The sequence below is a fragment of the Apodemus sylvaticus genome, chromosome 18, assembly GCF_947179515.1.
Source record: "Apodemus sylvaticus chromosome 18, mApoSyl1.1, whole genome shotgun sequence".
In the NCBI taxonomy this organism is placed as follows: Eukaryota; Metazoa; Chordata; class Mammalia; order Rodentia; family Muridae; genus Apodemus; species Apodemus sylvaticus.
Genome location: NC_067489.1, coordinates 24,845,313 through 24,865,731, shown reverse-complemented (window position 1 = coordinate 24,865,731; position 20,419 = coordinate 24,845,313). Strand labels below are relative to the sequence as shown.

Sequence of the window (20,419 nt, the reverse complement as noted above, 5' to 3'; positions counted from 1 at the left end):
GAAATTCGAGAGAGCTTACACTAGAAGATTAATGGAACAACTGAAAACCCTGGAACAAGAAGAAGCTAATTCACCCAGGAGGAGGAGAAGACAGGAAATCATCAAACTCAGGGCTGAAATCAATCAAGTAGAAACAAAGAGAACCATACAAAGAATCAACAAGACCAAAAGCTGGTTCTTTGAAAAAATCAACAAGATAGATAAACCCTTAGCCAGACTAACCAAAGGGCATAGAGAAAGTATCCAAATTAACAAAATTAGAAATGAAAACGGAGATATCACAACAGAAACCGAGGAAATTCAAAAAATCATCAGATCCTACTACAAAAACCTGTACTCAACACAACTGGAGAATCTGGAGGAAATGGACATTTTCTTAGACAGATACCAATTACCAAAATTAAACCAGGATCAAATAGACCATCTAAACAGACCCATAACCCCTAAAGAAATAGTAGGGGTCATAGATAGGCTTCCAACCAAAAAAAGCACAGGACTAGATGGTTTCAGTGCAGAATTCTATCAGACCTTCAAAGAAGACTTAACACCAATACTCTTCAAACTCTTCCACCAAATAGAAACAGAAGGAACACTACCCAACTCCTTCGAAGCCACTATTACTCTGATACCAAAACCACACAAAGACCCAACTAAGAAAGAGAATTTCAGGCCAATTTCCCTTATGAATATCGATGCAAAAATACTAAATAAAATTCTTGCCCACAGAATCCAAGAACACATGAAAACAATCATCCAACATGATCAAGTAGGCTTCATCCCAGGGATGCAGGGATGGTTCAATATACGGAAATCCATAAATGCTATCCACTACATAAACAAACTCAAAGAAAAAAACCACATGATCATTTCATTAGATGCTGAAAAAGCATTTGACAAAATTCAGCATCCTTTCATGCTAAAAGTCTTGGAAAGAACAGGAATTCAAGGCCCATATCTAAACATAGTAAAAGCAATATACAGCAAACCGGTAGCCAACATCAAACTAAATGGAGAGAAACTTGAAGCAATCCCACTAAAATCAGGGGCTAGACAAGGCTGCCCCCTCTCTCCATATCTTTTCAATATAGTTCTTGAAGTCCTAGCTAGAGCAATTAGACAACAGAAGGAAGTCAAAGGGATACAAATTGGAAAGGAAGAAGTCAAATTATCACTATTTGCAGATGATATGATTGTATACTTAAGTGGCCCTAAAAACTCTACTAGAGAACTCCTACAGCTGATAAACAACTTCAGCAAAGTGGCTGGCTACAAAATCAACACAAGCAAATCAGTAGCCTTTATATATTCAAAGGATAAGCAGACTGAGAAAGAAATTAGGGAAATGACTCCCTTCACAATAGCTACAAACAACATAAAGTATCTTGGGGTGACTCTAACCAAACAAGTGAAAGACCTATATGACAAGAACTTCAGATCTCTGAAGAAGGAAATCAAAGAAGATCTCAGAAAATGGAAAAACCTTCCATGCTCATGGATTGGCAGGATTAATATAGTTAAAATGGCCATCTTGCCAAAGGCAATCTACAGATTCAATGCTATTCCCATAAAAATCCCAACCCAGTTCTTCATAGAGCTAGAAAGAGCAATTCTCAAATTCATCTGGAATAACAAAAAACCCAGGATAGCTAAAACTATTCTCAACAGTAAAAGAACTTCAGGGGGATTCAGTATCCCAGACTTTAAACTCTACTACAGAGCAATAGTGATAAAAGCTGCATGGTATTGGTACAATATCAGGCAAGCGGATCAATGGAAAAGGATTGAAGACCCAGAAATGAACCAACACACCTATGGTCACTTGGTCTTCGACAAAGGGGCTGAAAGCATCCAGTGGAAAAAAGATAGTCTTTTCAACAAATGGTGCTGGTTCAATTGGAGGTCAGCATGCAGAAGAATGCACATCGATCCATTCTTATCTCCTTGTACCAAGCTCAACTCCAAATGGATCAAGGACCTCCACATAAAACCTGACACACTGAAACTAATTGAAAAAAAAACTGGGGAAGACCCTTGAGGACATGGGCACAGGGGGAAAGTTCCTGAATAGAACACCAATAGCTTATGCTCTAAGATCAAGAATTGACAAATGGGACCTCATAAAACTACAAAGTTTCTGTAAGGCAAAGGACACCGTCAAAAGGACAAAACGTCAACCAACAGACTGGGAAAGAATCTTCACCAACCCTAAATCCGACAGAGGGCTAATATCTAATATATACAAAGAACTCAAGAAAGTAGAACCCAGAGATCCAAATAACCCCATTAAAAAGTGGGGTACGGAGCTAAACAAAGAATTTTCACATGAAGAACTTCGGAGAGCTCAGAAACACCTTAAGAAATGTTCAACATCATTAATCATTAGGGAAATGCAAATCAAAACAACCCTGAGATTTCACCTCACACCAGTCAGAATGGCTAAGGTCAAAAACTCAGGAGACAGCAGGTGTTGGCGAGGATGTGGAGAAAGAGGAACACTCCTCCACTGCTGGTGGGATTGTAAGATGGTGCAACCACTTTGGAAATCAGTCTGGCAGTTCCTCAGAAAACTGGGCATGTCACTTCCTGAGGACCCTGTTATACCACTACTGGGCATATATCCAGAGGATTCTTCAGCATGCAATAAGGACACATACTCCACTATGTTCATAGCAGCCCTATTTGTAATAGCCAGAAGCTGGAAAGAACCTAGATGTCCTTCAACGGAGGAATGGATACAAAAAATGTGGTATATTTACACAATGGAGTACTATTCAGCCATTAGAAACAATGAATTCATGAAATTCTTAGACAAATGGATGGAGCTGGAGAACATCATACTAAGTGAGGTAACCCAGTCTCAAAAGATCAATCATGGTATGCACTCACTGATAAGTGGATATTAGCCTAGAAACTTTGAATACCCAGGACATAATCCACACATTAAATGATGTCCAAAAAGAATGGAGGAGTGGGCCTTGGTTCTGGAAAGACTCAGTGCAAGAGTATAGGGGAATTCCAGAACAGGGAAGTGGGAAGGGGTAGATGGAAGAATAGGGGGACGGAAGAGGGCTTATGGGACTTGCAGGGAGTGGGGACCCAGAAAAGTGGAAATCATTTGCAATGTAAATAAAATAAATAAATAAATAAAAATAAAAATGAAAAAAAATACTAGAAAAGAAAGAACGGGAAGCTGTAGTAAATGGAGAGAAATTAACTTTAGAAATATGTTTCTAAAATAAAAAGAAATATCAAAGTTTAAAAAAAAAAAGGATTCGCTTCACAAAGCATACCTGATATGCCCGGCAACAGCTCTATCCTTTCTACTGTTTCATTTGTAACAAATTCTTGGACTTCAGTGGCAGACTAAACAGATTTTAAAAGCAAAATATTTAAATGTTTTTATACATCTGTATCACATAATACATATTTAATAACTCATGATAAAATAAAAAAAGCTTATTACCTTTGAAGATGGATCTTTCTCAACCCATGCTAAAAAGCAAAGAGAAATATGATCATTTCTATGTCAATACAATACCCATCATATGCTCATAAACAACTAGGATGGAATTAAATTGTCATTCTTAGATTTCCAACTATTACTCTGTAGTTTGAATATCTGGAAGATTTTTATAGGTCTGGACAGCAACACAACTGAAAAATATACATATGATGTAGTAGACATGGCTCGGCAGCTAAAAGACCTTCTTAGTCTCCAGAGTACCCATGTACGGATCCCATCACCCACGCTGGATGGCTCACCACTGCCGGTAACTCCAGCTCTAGGGAATCCAATGCCATCTTCTGACCCTTTCACCCTTACCTCATACACATGGCAGACATTCTAACAGAAATTTAAAAATAAATGAAGGGCGGTGGTGGCGCACGCCTGTAATCCCAGCACTCTGGGAGGCAGAGACAGGCGGATTTCTGAGTTCAAGGCCAGCCTGGTCTACAGAGTGAGCTCCAGGACAGCGAGGGCTATACAGGGAAACCCTGTCTCAAAAAAACCAAATAAAAAAAAAACAAAAACAAAAAAAAACAAAAAACAAAATAAAAATAAATGAAATATACTCAGGAGGGAAATCTGTGCAAAATTTTTTAAAAAATATAAAGATTTTGGCAAGACACAAATGAACCAGTAATGTTTGTCACCTCCCAGATTAGAATTGTGTGGTGGTTGGTTTTACTGTTTGAAGACTAGCTAATGTCCATTAAATCAGACACATTTAAAAAGGCAAAATCCGCTTCTGGATCCAGATCACCCTGGGCGGCAACACCACAGCTCCAGGTCCTGCAAGAGGCAAGAGGGGCTTCCGGGCGGCCAGCGGGGAGAAGTCAGTGTGCTCTGGTGAATCCAGCGGGCCCCAGCAGGAGCCTGCAGGTGCCTGCTTTGGGATCTGAACAGCCTGGGCCACAGCACTCGGTCTCCAGGAAGTGCGGGAGACCTGGTGTGCACCCAGGGGCAGTCTGGGAGCACACAGCACAGCTTGCTCCTGAGGCTCAGAGCTTAGGTTCCAGTCCTGAGGCCTCTGGCGGGAGCCCTCAGATCTCTCCGCTTCCAGATCCAGATCAGCCTGGGCAGCAATGCCACATCTCCAGGTCCTGCAAGAGGCAAGAGGGGCTTCCAGGCGGCCAGCGGGGAGAAGTCAGTGTGCTCTGGTGAATCCAGCAGGCCACAGCGAGAACCTTCAGGTGTCTGCTTCGGGATCTGAACAACCTGGGCAACAGCAGGCAGTGCAGGAGGTGAGCTGTGCACCAGAGGCCACCTGGGAAGGGACAGCTGGCACTGGTGAGTCCAGCATTGACAAGACCAACTAACACCAGTGAGAACTGCATGGCAAAAGGCAAATGCAGGAATGTCACTAACAGAAATCAAGGCAATATGGCAACATCTGAACCCAATTCTCCTTTACCAGCATGTCCTGGATACCCCATCACACCAGTAAAACAAGATTTAGATTTAAAATCACTGGTCATGATGCTGGTACAGGAACACATGAAGGACATACTTAAAGAAATTCAGGAGAAAATGGATCAAAAAAAGTTAGAAGCCCTTGCAAGGGAAACACAAAAATCATTGAAAGAAATCCAGGAGAATACAAAAGCCAATAATGAGGAAACGCAAAAAACACTTAAAGAAATATAGGAGAACTTTGGTCAACAGGCTGGGGTCATGAAAGAGGAAACACAAAAATCTCTTAAAGAATTACAGGAAAGCACATACAAGCAAGTGAAGGAGCTAAGCAAAACCATCCAGGATCTAAAATCAGAAGTAGAAACAACTAAGAAAACTCAAAGGGAGACAACTTTGGAGATAGAAAGCCTTGGGAAGAAATCAGGGGACATAGATGCAAATATCAACAACAGAATACAAGAGATAGAAGAAAAAAATCTCAGATGCTGAAGATACCATAGAAACCATGGACTCAACAGTTAAAGAAAATGCAAAATGCAAAAAGCTTGTAACCCAAAATATCCAGGAAATCCAGGACACAATGAGAAGACCAAACCTAAGGATTATAGGCATAGATGAGAGTGAAGATATACAATTTAAAGGGCCAGCAAATATCTTCAAGAAAATTATGGGAGAAAACTTCCCTAACCTAAAGAGAGAGATACCCATGAATATACAAGAAGCCTACAGAACTCCAAACAGACTGGACCAGAACAGAAATACTTCCCATCACATAATAATCAAAACACCAAATGTTCTAAACAAAGAAAGAATATTAAAGGCAGTAAGAGAAAAAGGCCAAGTAACATATAAAGGAAGACCTATCAGAATCACAGCAGACTTTTCACCTGAGACTATGAAGGCTAGAAGATCCTGGGCAGATCTCATGCAGACTCTAAGAGAACACAAATGCCAGCCAAAACTACTATATCCAGCAAAACTCTCAATCACCGTAGATGGAGAAACTAAGATATTCCATGACAAAACCAAGTTTACCCTATATCTATCCACAAACCCAGCCCTACAAAGGATAATAGGAAAACACCAATACAAGGAGGGAAACTTCACCCTGGAAAAAGCAAGATAGTAACCTTTCATCAAACCCAAAAGAAGTTAACCAATCAAATTTAAAGAATAACATCAAAAATGACAGGAAGTAACAATCACTATTCCTTAATATCTCTTAACATCAATGGACTCAATGCCCCAATAAAAAGACATAGACTAACCTACTGGATACGTAAACAGGACCCTACATTTTGCTGCTTACAGGAAACACACCTCAGGGTCAAAAACAAACACTACCTTAGAGTAAAAGGCTGGAAGACAATTTTACAAGCAAATGGTCTCAGGAAACAAGCTGGAGTAGCCATTTTAATATCAGATAAAATTGACTTTCAACCCAAAGTCATCAAAAGAGACTCTGAGGGACACTTCTTGCTTGTCAAATGAAAAATACAACAAGAAGAACTCTCAATCCTGAACATCTATGCTCCAAATTCAAGGGCACCCTCTTTCGTAAATGAAACTTTATTAAAGCTCAAAGCACACATTGCACCTAACACAATAATTGTGGGTGACTTCAACACTGAACTTTCCTCAATGGACCTATCAGGAAAACAGAAACTAAACAAGGACACAATGAAACTAATTGAAGCTTTGGACCAATTAGATTTAACTGATATATATAGAACATTCTATCCTAAAACAAAAGAATATACCTTTTTCTCAGCACCTCATGGTACCTTCTCCAAAATCGACCATATAATTGGTCACAAGACAGACCTCAACAAATATAAGAAGATAGAACTAATCCCATGCCTCCTATCTGATCACTATGGAGTAAAAGTGGTCTTCAATAGCAACAGAAACAACAGAAAACCCACATACACGTGGAAACTGAACAATACTCTACTCAATGATACCTTGGTCAAGGAAGAAATAAAGAAAGAAATTAAAGACTTTTTAGAACACAATGAAAATGAAGACACAACATACCCAAATCTATGGGACACAATGAAAGCAGTGCTAAGAGGAAAACTCTTAGCCCTGAGTGCCTCCAAAAAGAAAATGGAGAGAGCATACACTACCAGCTTAATGACACACCTGAAAGCCCTGGAACAAAAAGAAGCTATTTCACCCAGGAGGAGTAGAAGGCAGGAAATCATCAAACTCAGGGCCGAAATCAATCAAGTAGAAACAAAGAGAACCATACAAAGAATCAACAAAACCAGGAGCTGGTTCTTTGAGAAAATCAACAAGATAGATAAACCCTTAGCCAGACTAACCAAAGAGCACAGAGACAGTATCCAGATTAACAAACTTAGAAATGAAAAGGGAGACATAACAACAGAAACTGAGGAAATTCAAAAAATCATTAGGTCCTACTACAAAAGCCTGTACTCAACACAACTGGAGAATCTGGAGGAAATGGACAGTTTCCTAGACAGATATCTGACACCAAAACTAAATCAGGATCAAATAGATCAACTAAACAGTCCCATAACACCTGAAGAAATAAAAAGGGTCATAGAAAGTCTCTCAACCAAAAAAAGCACGGGACCAGATGGCTTCAGTGCAGAGTTCTATCAGACCTTCATAGAAGACCTAACACCAATACTCTTCAAACTATTCCACAAAATAGAAACAGAAGGAACTCTACCCAACTCGTTCTATGAAGCCACAATTACACTGATACCAAAACCACACAAAGATCCAACAAAGAAAGAGAACTTCAGGTCAATTTCTCTTATGAATATTGATGCAAAAATACTTAATAAAATTCTTGCCAACTGAATCCAAGAACACATCAAAACGATCATCCACCATGATCAAGTAGGCTTCATCCCAGGGATGCAGGGATGGTTCAATATAAAGAAATCCATCAATGCTATCCACTACATAAACAAACTCAAAGAAAAAAAAACCATATGATCATCTCATTAGATGCAGAAAAAGCATTTGACAAAATCCAGCATCCTTTCATGCTAAAAGTATTGGAAAGAACAGGAATTCAAGGCCCATACCTAAACATCGTTAAAGCAATATACAGCAAACCGGTAGCCAACATCAAACTAAATGGAGAGAAACTTGAAGCAATCCCACTAAAATCAGGGACTAGACAAGGCTGTCCTCTCTCTCCATATCTTTTCAATATAGTACTTGAAGTTCTAGCTAGAGCAATTAGACAACATAAGGAGGTCAAGGGGATACACAAATTGGAAAGGAAGAAGTCAAATTATCACTATTTGCAGATGACATGATAGTCTACTTAAGTGACCCGAAAACCTCCACCAGAGAACTCCTACAGCTGATAAACAACTTCAGCAAAGTGGCTGGTTATAAAATCAACTCAAGCAAATCAGTTGCCTTCCTATACTCAAAGGATAAGCAGGCTGAGAAAGAAGTTAGGGAAATGAAACCCTTCACAATAGCCACAAACAATATAAAGTATCTTGGTGTGACTCTAACCAAACAAGTGAAAGATCTATATGACAAGAACTTCAGGTCTCTGAAGAAAGAAATCGAAGACCTCAGAAAATGGAAAAATCTGCCATGCTCGTGGATCGGCAGGATTAATATAGTTAAAATGGCCATCTTGCCAAAAGCGATCTACAGATTCAATGCAATCCCCATCAAACTCCCAACTCAGTTCTTCACAGAGTTAGAAAAAGCAATTCTCAAATTCATCTGGAATAACAAGAAACCCAGGATAGCTAAAAAACTATTCTCAACAACAAAAGAAATTCTGGGGGAATCAGTATCCCTGACTTCAAGCAATACTACAGAGCAATAGTGTTAAAAACTGCATGGTATTGGTACAGTGACAGACAAGTGGACCAATGGAATAGAATTGAAGATCCAGAAATGAATCCACACACCTATGGTCACTTGATCTTCGACAAAGGAGCCAAAAACATCCAGTGGAAAAAAGACAGCCTTTTCAACAAATGGTGCTGAATCAATTGGAGGTCAGCATGCAGAAGAATGCGCATTGATCCATTCTTATCTCCATGTACTAAACTTCACTCCAAGTGGATCAAGGACCTCCAGACACACTGAAACTAATAGAAAAGAAACTGGGAAAGACCCTTGAGGACATGTGCACAGAGGAAAAGTTCCTGAACAGATCACCAATAGCTTATGCTTTAAGATCAAGAATTGACAAATGGGACCTCATAAAATTACAAAGTTTCTGTAAGGCAAAGGACACTGTTAAAAGGACAAAATGGCAACCATCAAATTGGGAAAGGATATTCACCAACCCCACATCTGATAGAGGGCTAATATCCAATATATACAAAGAACCCAAGAAGTTAGACCCCAGGGAACCAAATAACCCTATTAAAAAATGGGGTACAGATCTTAACAAAGAATTTTCACCTGAAGAAATTCGGATGGCCAAGAGGCACCTTAAGAAGTGCTCAACATCATTAGTCATTAGGGAAATGCAGATCAAAACAACCCTGAGATTTCACCTTACACCAATCTGAATGGCTAAGGTCAAAAACTCAGGAGACAGCAGGTGTTGGCGAGGATGTGGAGAAAGAGGAACACTCCTCCACTGCTGGTGGGGCTGTAAGATGGTACAACCACTGTGGAAATCAGTCTGGAGGTTCCTCAGAAAACTGGACATGAGACTTCCAGAGGACCCTGCTATACCTCTCCTGGGCATATACCCAAAGGATTCCCGGCATGCAATAAAGACACATGCTCCATTATGTTCATAGCAGCCTTATTTATAATAGCCAGAAGCTGGAAAGAACCCAGATGCCCCTCAAAGGAGGAATGGATACAGAAAATGTGGTATATTTACACAATGGAATACTACTCAGCAATTAGAAACAATGAATTCACAAAATTTTTAGGCAAATGGTTTGATCTGGAAAATATCATCCTAAGTGAGGTAACCCAATCACAAAAGAATACACATGGAATGCAATCTCTGATAAGTGGATATTAATTAGCTCAGAAGCCCTGAATACCCAAGGCACAAATCGCATAACAAATGACTCCCATGAAGAAGTATGGAGAGGGTCCTGATCCTGAAAAGGATTGATCTAGCATGGGAAGGGAATATAAGGACAGAGAAAAAGGAGGGAAGTGATTGGAGAAGGGATGGAGAGAAGAAGGTTTATGGGACATATGGGGAGGGGGATCTGGGAAAGGGTAAATCATTTGGAATGTAAACAAAGAATATAGAAAATAAATATATTAAATAAATAAATAAATAAATAAATAAATAAATAAATAAATAAATAAATAAATGAACAACAACAACAAAAAAAAAGCAAATGTCAGGAGTTTCATCTCCTGTGAAGCATCTAGACTTACATACGTACAAACAAGCGTAAAAGTGTAGGTGGTATTGCTCTCAGAGAGGAGCACGGGAGAAGCGGTAAGGCAGGACAAGAGATTTTTTTAGTGGGGAGCAAAAATGAACAAAGTAAAAATGCATGGTGAGGGACTGGAGAGATGGCTCAGCGGTTCAGAGCACTGACTGCTCTTCAGAAGTTCAAATCCCAGCAACCACATGGTAGCTCACAACCATCCATAATGAGATCGGACGCCCTCTTCTGGTGTGTCTGAAGACAGCTACCGTGTACTTAGATATAATAATAATTAAATATTTTTTAAATGCATGGTGAAATGTTGTAATTAATAGTATTCTATCTCTAGAATTGAAAATAGTCTTAAGGGTTGGGGAGATGGCCCCATGGTTAAGAGCTCTGGCAGCTCTTGCGGGGGACCTGAGTTCAATTCCCAGCACCTACACAGTATCTCACAGCCATTTGTAATTCCAATTCCAGGAAATCAGTGCCCTCTTCTGGCCTCCACTGGTACTTTCACTCACACCAATAAATAATATATTAAATCTTTAGAAATAAATGAATAAAGTTCCCAGAAACAAAATGCCAAGGGTCCTAGCAACAAATAGATTCATAATGTGTATTGTGTTTTATCTTATAATGTTACATTTCAATTTGCTAATCATTTTGATCACAAACAGCTAAGTTACAGTTTCACTGTAACTATAAATTACTGCTCCCCATGTTTCTCCCTCTCACTCCTGCACCAGAGCATTTACAAAAATTGAAACCTAGTTCTTTTGTTTAATTGAAGATTATCATGGAAAATTTTATATAGATATTATAATGGTAGGCATAAAAGTATTCCTAAGTTGATTGAAAGTAGAATTATAAACATTTTCTGGTAAAGTTGAAGATTTACATGGAAAATACTTCTGATAGAATTTAGAATTGAGGAAATATATAGAAAAACATGTTAAAATTGAAGATTATCACGGAAGTTATACAGTTATTCTAATATGACGAACCAAACAAGCCACAGGTGGCACTTTGGTCCCTAATCCTGGAGAAGACAAAAGACTTTCGATAGGACAATACCAATTCCTGAGGATGTATTATTTTCTTTTCCTATTTATTAAAATATTTTCATACAATAAAAATAAATAAAAATTACTTTTTAATAACACATTCTTCTATATTCAATTGTTTATTTATTAACATTGATAACTGTCATCTATTTAGCATACATCTTGAGAGTCCGGTGATTACAGAGAGGCCATTGAATGACTGCAGTTTACTAAATTTTAGCATTCCTACAACCCACCGCTTTGGGCAGGAGCAGCAATGACCTCATCTTTGCTTGGAATACACATGTACTGAAGCCATCTGAACTAAGTTCATTTGCATCCCCTAATTAATTCAGATGTTCCCAGAATTATCCTTGCCCTTACAGCTGAAAAACAGTCTTCCTTTCTTCTTTTCCTTCGCCATTTGTTAGTTCAAGAGTGGGTTTCCGGTATCCCAAGCTGGCCTTGACCTCACTACATAGCAGATGACCACCTTGATCTTCTGATGCCCCGGCCTCCACCTATGTGCTCTAAGAGGCCCCAGCCCAGTTTATGTGGTGCTGGGGGCACAGGGCTCCCTTCTACCAGGCAATCTTTCTGCTGACTGAGCCTCATCCCCAGTCCTCCCTCATCTATACAGGAGCAGTCTCCACAGCTCAAGTCTTCACCTTCTCTACTTTTCTTATTTCCCTTTCTTGTCGTTGTTTTTGTTATTTTTATTTACATTTCAAATGTTACCCCCATCCCATCCCTCTCCCCTTTGCCTCTAAGAGGTTGCTCCCCACTCACCAGTCCACCCCTGCCTCACCCCTCCAGCATCCCCCTACACTGGGGCGTCGAGCCTTCACAGGACCAAGGACCTCCCCTCCCATTGATGCCAGATGGGGCGATCCTCTGCTACATATGTACCTGGAGCCATGGACCCACCCATGTGTACTCTTCAGTTCGTGGTTTAGTCCCTGGGAGCTCTGGTGGGGGGTGGGAAGGGAAGCAGGGAGGCAGAGGTCCGGTTAGTTCTTTCTGTGGGTTATCCTTACCACAAATTTCCTGCTTAACAATCTCATTTGAGGATAATGATTCCTGTCTCTTCCTATCTTTGTTTCTCCCATGTTTGCTATAAAGATGATTTGAAACAAAAGCTAGTTCACTTTCTGTCTTCCTTCTATTACCCAAAAGCATGTTGCTTTAAAGTGGTGCGATGTTGCTCCTGTGTAGGAGGCAGATTCACTTCACGGTAACCAAGGACTTACTGCAAATGCAGAGTCCCCGATGCCCCAAACCACCTTGTTTACACTTCATAAATAGATTTGCTTCTGGTATCAATCAACCTAATTAAAGGTCTATTTTCTTAAACAATACCATATGATGCAAATAAAAATATACTATGTACAATTTTATATTTTCTGGAAAACACGTTTAAAGTTAATAAAAATAGGTGAAAGTCATTTTAGTGCAGATTTTTTTATTTATTAATATATCTAATGTGTTATTTCAATATAAAATCAGTACAAAAATTAATTGGGAGATATGTTCTACCCTCTTTCATTTTGTCTTTATTACTTAGTCTTCAACTGATATAATAGAGGTAATTCTATTTATTTGAATCAGTTCATTTTACACAGATGAGCTGTTACAACTATTCCAAAAAATATTGTACACTGGCATTATATCATCTCTTATACTATATGGAATTTTTCGAACAACTAAACCTGCCTATGACACATCCTAGTAGTTAGCAATCTCCAACTAATGCCTTTTCTTCGTGGAAGCAAAATTAATTTCAAGGACTTAGTTCTGAAGGCTCTGCATTTTGTACAGCCAGTTTTATTAACAGGTTAGAGAAAAAAACCCACTTTTATTTCATTGTTGTCTCTTATAAAGAGAATATTCTTTGTTGTGTCTTATAAAGGCACTATTCTTTATAAAATTCCTGATAACTTTCGAATCTTCAGCCATGCTTTTGGTGGCAGAATACACACACAGAGATCTGGAACCCCACCCTCGAATGCTGTAGTAATTTAACTGCCCTCAATGCTGTCGTAATTTAACTGGTTCTCTCCAGATCTGAAACCCCGCCCTCAAATGCTGTCATTTAACTGGCTCTCTCCAGGCTTCTATACACAGGTCATGTCGCAGCTGTGCATTTCCTTCCTAGCTATTCTAAGTAGGTGGATGCATAATGCTTTATTGACTTCGAAATATCCTAAATGTCAGTGTGACAGGTGACACCGCTGCGACAAACACTGCATTGTAGAAAGGACTGCTGGATTAAATCAGCGTATAAGCCTTAAGGATGTGTTTGCCTCAGAACAAACGTCAAGTAATGTGTTGTGCTGGGGAAGAGGTCTTTCTCTTCTTTCAACAGGAAGCAAAAAGCTGCGGATCCCTTCAGAGCTAATAAAAATCAGATTTGACCAGGGAAGACCTCCTGAAAAATCTTGTCTACAGACATAAAGGACGAGAGCCAGAAAAAAAAAAAAAAAAAAAAACATCAAAACAGATGATGTAAAGGCTGAACCCTCTACATGGGAACAGCTTAGGAGACTGGCTGAGACATGACTGCCATTGCATAGCCGACACATCTCTTTGGCCTCCTGGTCCCTATGACTTATTACTACATGCCATCCTGTCGGATGGCACAGGTGGAGATGTATATTACAGTTTGGTTACGCGGTCCAAAGGGGCTTATGAAATCGACAGATGCCTTTTGACCTGCTCAAACACGGAGCAGAGAATCATCATCAGATGATGTGTGCACACCAGATTCCATACATGTGCTGATGCAGAAATGTACCTACAATGCTACCTTTCAAAGTTTGTGTGTTTTCAGAGCAAAAGGACCTGACACAAGACCTGGCTGACAGCTTCCAGGGACAAGCTTAACCAGGCTGTGGCTTCCTCCCTGGGCAGTCTCGAATCCCTCCAGCAACAGATGACCTCCCTAGTAGGGGTTGTTTTACAAAATTGGAGAGCACTGGACTTACTAAGTGCTGAGCAGGGAGGGACTTGCACTGTTGTTGGGGAAGAAATGTTGCTTCTGTGTCAATGCATCTGGACTGGTGGGACAGGACATACAAGTTCCCAAAGGTCTCTGGTCAAGCTACACACCCAGCACCCCTACCGCATTGAACTCAAAGTCCCTGGTAGTTTAGCTTCTTCTCCTCCTTGGCCCTGTACCGATCACTGGGTCCTTACTCCTCCTGGGATCCTGCCACATCCAATTTCTAAAGTGGCAGAAAAGTAGCCTTGCAAAAAGCACTGCTAATCAGGTTCTGGCTCAATACCAAAATGTTCCCAACATGGAGGCTGTGATGACATGTCCAGACTCTGAAGATCTCATCCTGAGACCGGCAGGAGTAATTCTACCTCCTCCCTGCTCTTGGCCTCCACGTTCCAGCACACACAGCCTTGTGACCTCCATGTCTGCCACTCTTGGGTTAGTCATGCAGTCTGGTGGCCAGGTGACGAGTTAAACTGCTCTCCTTATAAGGGCATGTCCAGTGAGCTCCTGGAATTCCTTTTCATGTAAATGAAGCGTTCCCCAGCACCTCATCCCCAGCCAATGGTGTACAGTCACCCCGAAAACCCCAACTCATTCCCCAAGGTTGATATACCCTTATTCCCCTCCAATAGAGAGAGATGTCTCACTGAAAACTGTCTCTGGAGAAGGTTGTTTCTCCTGCAAAGACCCTATCTAACCCACCCACCCGTTTCCATTTTCTAAGCCTTACTCCCTCCAGTCCAGCCCAGTGCACAATGGTCTTGGACACCCTTAGCAGAGAAGCAGGCCAGGAGGGACATATACCTTCCACAGTTCTTTTTCCTCTGTTTCCAAATATTTTGTCTATAGCCGCCGGTGAATTGCCAGCACAGTTAGAAGGCTCACTCTCTGAGTTACTCTGCTAAAATTAACATAGAAATTAGTTGCAAGATTTTCCTTAATCACTTTAAGACATGCAAATTGTTTATTTTTAAAGCAATTTTACCAAAAAAAAAAAGAATGTGCTTAAAATCTCATGTGTACCATGTGAACCATGTGTACCATGTGTACCATGTGTACCAAACCTCATGCAAGCCTCTCCAGCGCAAACCTATCCTTGAAACTTTATATGGCAACTTACATGGGTTCTAATCCTATGAACCTGATGTGAAAATTCACAGGAAAATATTTACAGGCAAGATAGTTACTTGTGCACATTTCCAAAGAGGAGCTACCATTATACCATCTAACTCTTAGATTCCACACCAAAAAGAAAGGGGCATTTTTTTTAAACTATGCGTATGTGAACATAGTCTTATAAATATGACTGGTAAATTAAAGCAGGAGACATTTAAACATTTCAGATGGCTGAAATGATTTCAGTGTTAAGGTTCTTGGCTTGGGGCCTTTGAGATGCCTTAGTGAGTAAAGTCATTTGGTAGGAAGACGGACACATGAGTTTGAGCCAAAGAACCCATATACACAGGAAAGGGAGAAATGACTTCGTAAAGTTGACCTCTGACCTCCACATGCTCATGGGATACATGCACATCTGTGTGTGTGCACATGCATGCACACATATACACACACTCACAAACATACACACACACACACACACACATCTCAGACAGAGTAATAAAATGAAAGGATATTCGGCTTAAAAAGCATACTTTTTGTATAGTAATTTGTATATAAACGGAGGATTTTAGAAACTAGGTCATTTCAGCAGAGGCTTCCTAAACAATTTTGCTAATATAAAGTACCCACTGGGGCTTTAGATGTGTTTTCTGTTTGTTTTTCTATTGTAATACAATAGCATAGCCCCTCATCTGCAAGAGTCAATGTCTATATAGCACATGATGGATACTTGGTAACAAAGATGTGTTGAAGGTCAAAATATTTAAAAATTCATCAGAAAGGCTGTAAAAGTGACAAACTGGTGTCTTCCTATAGTATATATGAATAAATGAGTTACTAACATTTGGCATAGTCCAAGTTAAACATATATCTGCTTCTTGTAAGTTTTTTAATATATTCTTGATCCTACTATCATTTTACTGTCTGTAGGTTAAAAAAATCTTCAACACTTAAATTGCAAAATGAAACAGGATTGGTTCTCTTGTGTAGTAACATAATTTACATTTCATAAAAGGTTTTACCCATTCCCAACATTTATTCATAAGTGGAAATGTTACATATATCATGTCATCTTAAAATCATAGTAACATTCTTGACATTGATGCATGATTGATACAATAAATTCCTTTATTTAGTTTTTGCAAAGATACTGAAATGACAGAACTAGGATTCTGATAGGTTCTCTGCCTTCACCTACTGTGCTCACAGCACTGAACCACTGTGCTCACAGCACTGCCCTACTGTGCTGACAGCACTGCCCTACTGTGCTGACAGCACTGACTTACTGTGTTCACAGCACTGACCCACTGTGCTCACAGCACTGTCCTACTGTGCTCACAGCGCTGACCCACTGTGTTCACAATGCTGCCCTACTGTGTTCACAGTGCTGATCCACTATGCTCACAACACTGACCCACTGTGCTCACAGCACTGCCCTACTGTGCTCACAGCACTGATACACTGTGCTCACTGTACTGCCCTACTGTGCTCACCGCGCTAACCCACTGTGCTCACAGCACTGACCTACTGTGCTCACAGTTCCTTGAATGTTTCCTTCCTGGAAGCCGATACCTGGCCTTCCAGATTGCATAATAATTTCACTTTTTCTTCTTCCTCAGATATTTTACAAATATGCAGTTCTCACTTTAAAGTTGTTTTACTTCTAAGCAAGAAATCTAAAAATCACAACAGGTACATGTCTAAAAATAATTCTGAAAGAGGGTAAAATGTTGGGCTCTCTGAGGACCTGTCCTGGCAAAGAATGTGAGTCACAGGGGCAGGCAGCACTGCCATCCACCTGCCTCTGACCCTGGTCACCCTTGCCCGAAGACCAGATTCTTCATCTGAATGCACCCCAAAGCTAAGTGATTTTAAAGGACAGACAATCCTTCTTAAAACAATTCAAATAATGGAGAAACTTCTTCTGTGAATCTAGATAAAACTACAATAAAAAAATTGTAAATCGATATCCACAAGGAACATAGACTCAAAAATTCTCAATAAAATACTTGCAAACAGAAAATACACACACACACCAAAAAAAAAATATTATCCACCATGAATTTCCCTGAAATTCGGGGATGATTCAACCTGCGCAAATCAGTAAGTGACATAAAACATGTAAGTGGCCTCAAAAGCAAAAGTCACGACACTGAGCCCCACCCACAGCTCGGCATTCTCCCAAGTGTCAAAAAATTTAAAAAATTTAAAAAAAAAAGAAAAACTTAAAAGACAAGCTTCAAATGCAATGGAAAATGTATCCTAGAAAATAAAAATTATGTTTATCCAAATACTCACTGACCAAGTTTAAAATTTCCTCTATTATTGGAAACCTAATACGATTTCTCTTGGGCTTGGGCTCCGTATTTTTACACCATTAGCCCGTGATGTCAAAGTAGTTACCCGTCCTTCTGATTGCTTACCAAACTGGCAAGTGTTTTCAGTTGCTCGTTCGCTTGTCTGCCGACTGCCTTTCCATGTGCTGACTTGTGTACAGCCCACTAGTAAACATTAAGAATAAACCAAAAACAAACTTAGGTCAAGGAAGGTAACTCCGCAGAGGAGCAGTTTACCCTGGTATCATGACTGTTCTCATCTTCCTTCACGGTAAGCACGGGAGTCTCGGGGCTGGGACAGCGGGAGACCCTGCAGAGCAAAGTATTGGGTAAGGACCCGCGAGCACAATTCCGAACAAGTCCAGCTGCTCGAATACGAAACGACGCTTCTTCGTTGGAGTGAATACGACTTGACCTCTTACTGAACAAAGGCTCTCCACTCAGGAGACATCAAGGAGAGTCTCTGAAGCACTCAACTAAACTTAATTCTATGTGTGGATAGCAGAAAAAAGACTTCCCCAAACACCTGGATACCTTAAATTTTTAAATTGCACTTATTTCCCAGTCCTCTTGCATTTTTCATGTTCACATGAACAATCAAACAAACACTTAAAAACTTTCAAAAGTGCCCAGACACTCGAGGGAAAAGACTTCTGTAAAACCAGTCTCCCGTTGTCGGCGCTGCTCTTCCGGGTCCCCTAGAACTACTTCCTTCCGGGGACTTCCTCTTCTGGAACCACAGTACTCAAGGAAAATCTCTGCAATTAAGATCTCCAGTCCAGGAAAATCATAAGTAAAGATGCATTCAAAGCATCAAGCTAAACACAGCCATTCTACTAAGCATCCAACAGAGCCTTGGTGACTTCTGTGCCAGGAGAACGTAAGAAAATGGTCCTACCCACCATGCAGATAGGAAGGACACCAATCAGTTAGTTCATCAAAGCTGGAGGGAGAAACCCGCCTCAGCCACAGGTACACCTTGTTCCTCCACTACTAACGCCCTGGTGGGCTCTAAGGCATCTTATAAGTTGAGGTGGTGTAAACAGTTAACTATGTCTAGCTGCTACAGAGACTGGCCCCAGTGGCTCAAATTATCCTAACTTTCAACAGAAATGCTCATGTCTTTCCATTCCTGCTAGCGAACAAACAAGCAGCATCTTTATCAAGGCTGTCGTTGAATGTTCCATGTTTATGTGCAGTCACGTTTCAATGGGCCTGCCTATAAATGTTCGATACCTAGGGTCCTTAATCCCTCTCTTCTTGCCAAATTTGTCAAATATGCCTGCATTCCAGTCTTTTCTCTAAAACCTCTATTCTGTTGAACCCAACTGTCCTTCTCTTTAGCCAAGCCGTCTGCTTGTTAACAGCATTCCATCATCATCATCATCATCATCGTCGTCGTCGTCATCATCATCATCATCACCACCATCATCATCATCACCACCATCCACTTTACATCCTGAATACAGCCCCCCACCTCCTCCAAGTCCCACCCTCTGTTAACACCATTCTTCTCCTCTAATACCTTAATTTTATTCTTATCCTATACCAGTGGAATTACTGGGCTCACATCCCAGTTACTCTATAAAATATCCAATTTATGGAATCACACATAAAAGGCTCATGGGTCTAATGTCATCTGTGCCATTTTTTTGTCCATCCAGAGAATTACATTAATATCTTTTGAGTTTTCAGATCTCCATCTGGATGAAGCACAAGGGTGTATTTTGATTAATTCTTTGATTCCTTAAATTTCTAAAAAGCCTTAATGCTTTCGAATCTTCTCTGCAGGAAAACAGAATATTTAGCTGGCAGCAATTTTACAAACAGAACAAACAAGGGAAAAATCAGGAAAGATGATTTATACAGACAAAAGTTATTATCACAAAAAAAAAGAAAAGAAAAGCCAAGAATGGATAAAATAAAATGTCATTTGACTAAGTCTATGTAGAAGCTTAAAGGAAAAACAAAAATGAAAGATTAGCAATTAGGGAAATTAATTTCCAAATATCCCCTTTAAAGGTATTAAATACAATGTAGATTATATGCTCTACACACAGATCTTCATTTCCAAAAAGAAAAAAATCCTCTCCTGAAGTTGTTCCTGTGGCCCTAAGTCCACACACATACTTATGTCCGTATGTAAGGTATGCAGACAACTGTTGGGACTCGAGACAAGGCTTTTTGACTAACAGTACTATTATCAAAATCCTCAGAAAAATGTTTGTGGTGCAGCTGCACTTCTCAAGAAAAATCCCACAGGAGCGCATCTATAAACTCAGCGTCCTCGGTTGATCTGACCTAGACCTCATTTAGCTCTCAGGGGCTACACCAGTCCTCGCCAACCTGTGGATTATCGAGAGAACAGATGGGAGAGCCAAGCAAGACAGCAGTCGAAGCGCGGAGGCATGACTCTCTCGGGTGCAGCCACCTACTTAGTGAGAAACAAGCGGTGATGATAACAAGTGTTTGGACTGTGGAGCGTGGTGCCACCCGCAGAGGAGGGCTGACCAGATGCGTCTTTCTCCTCTGCCCACTCAATTCTTAGATGACAGATTTTATCAGCGTCCAACACTTACCTGGCTAAGGAGTTATTTCCAGCATCTGTTTGTTCTGCTAAAGAGAAACGTAAA

General features: G+C 40.2%; 1 protein-coding gene across 1 annotated transcript in view; it reads right to left on the bottom strand.

The window, feature by feature from the left end:
• The window catches only part of Potea (POTE ankyrin domain family member A), a 172,068-nt gene that overhangs the window by 138,813 nt on the left and 12,836 nt on the right, over positions 1 to 20,419 (bottom strand). Inside the window, exons 8-12 of the mRNA XM_052162877.1 lie at positions 20,366 to 20,402; positions 18,024 to 18,096; positions 15,139 to 15,232; positions 3,464 to 3,492; positions 3,291 to 3,363 (exon numbers count right to left, since the gene is read on the bottom strand). Of these exons, the coding sequence (XP_052018837.1) occupies positions 3,291 to 3,363; positions 3,464 to 3,492; positions 15,139 to 15,232; positions 18,024 to 18,096; positions 20,366 to 20,402 (306 nt within the window). The remainder of the gene's footprint in view (positions 1 to 3,290; positions 3,364 to 3,463; positions 3,493 to 15,138; positions 15,233 to 18,023; positions 18,097 to 20,365; positions 20,403 to 20,419) is intronic.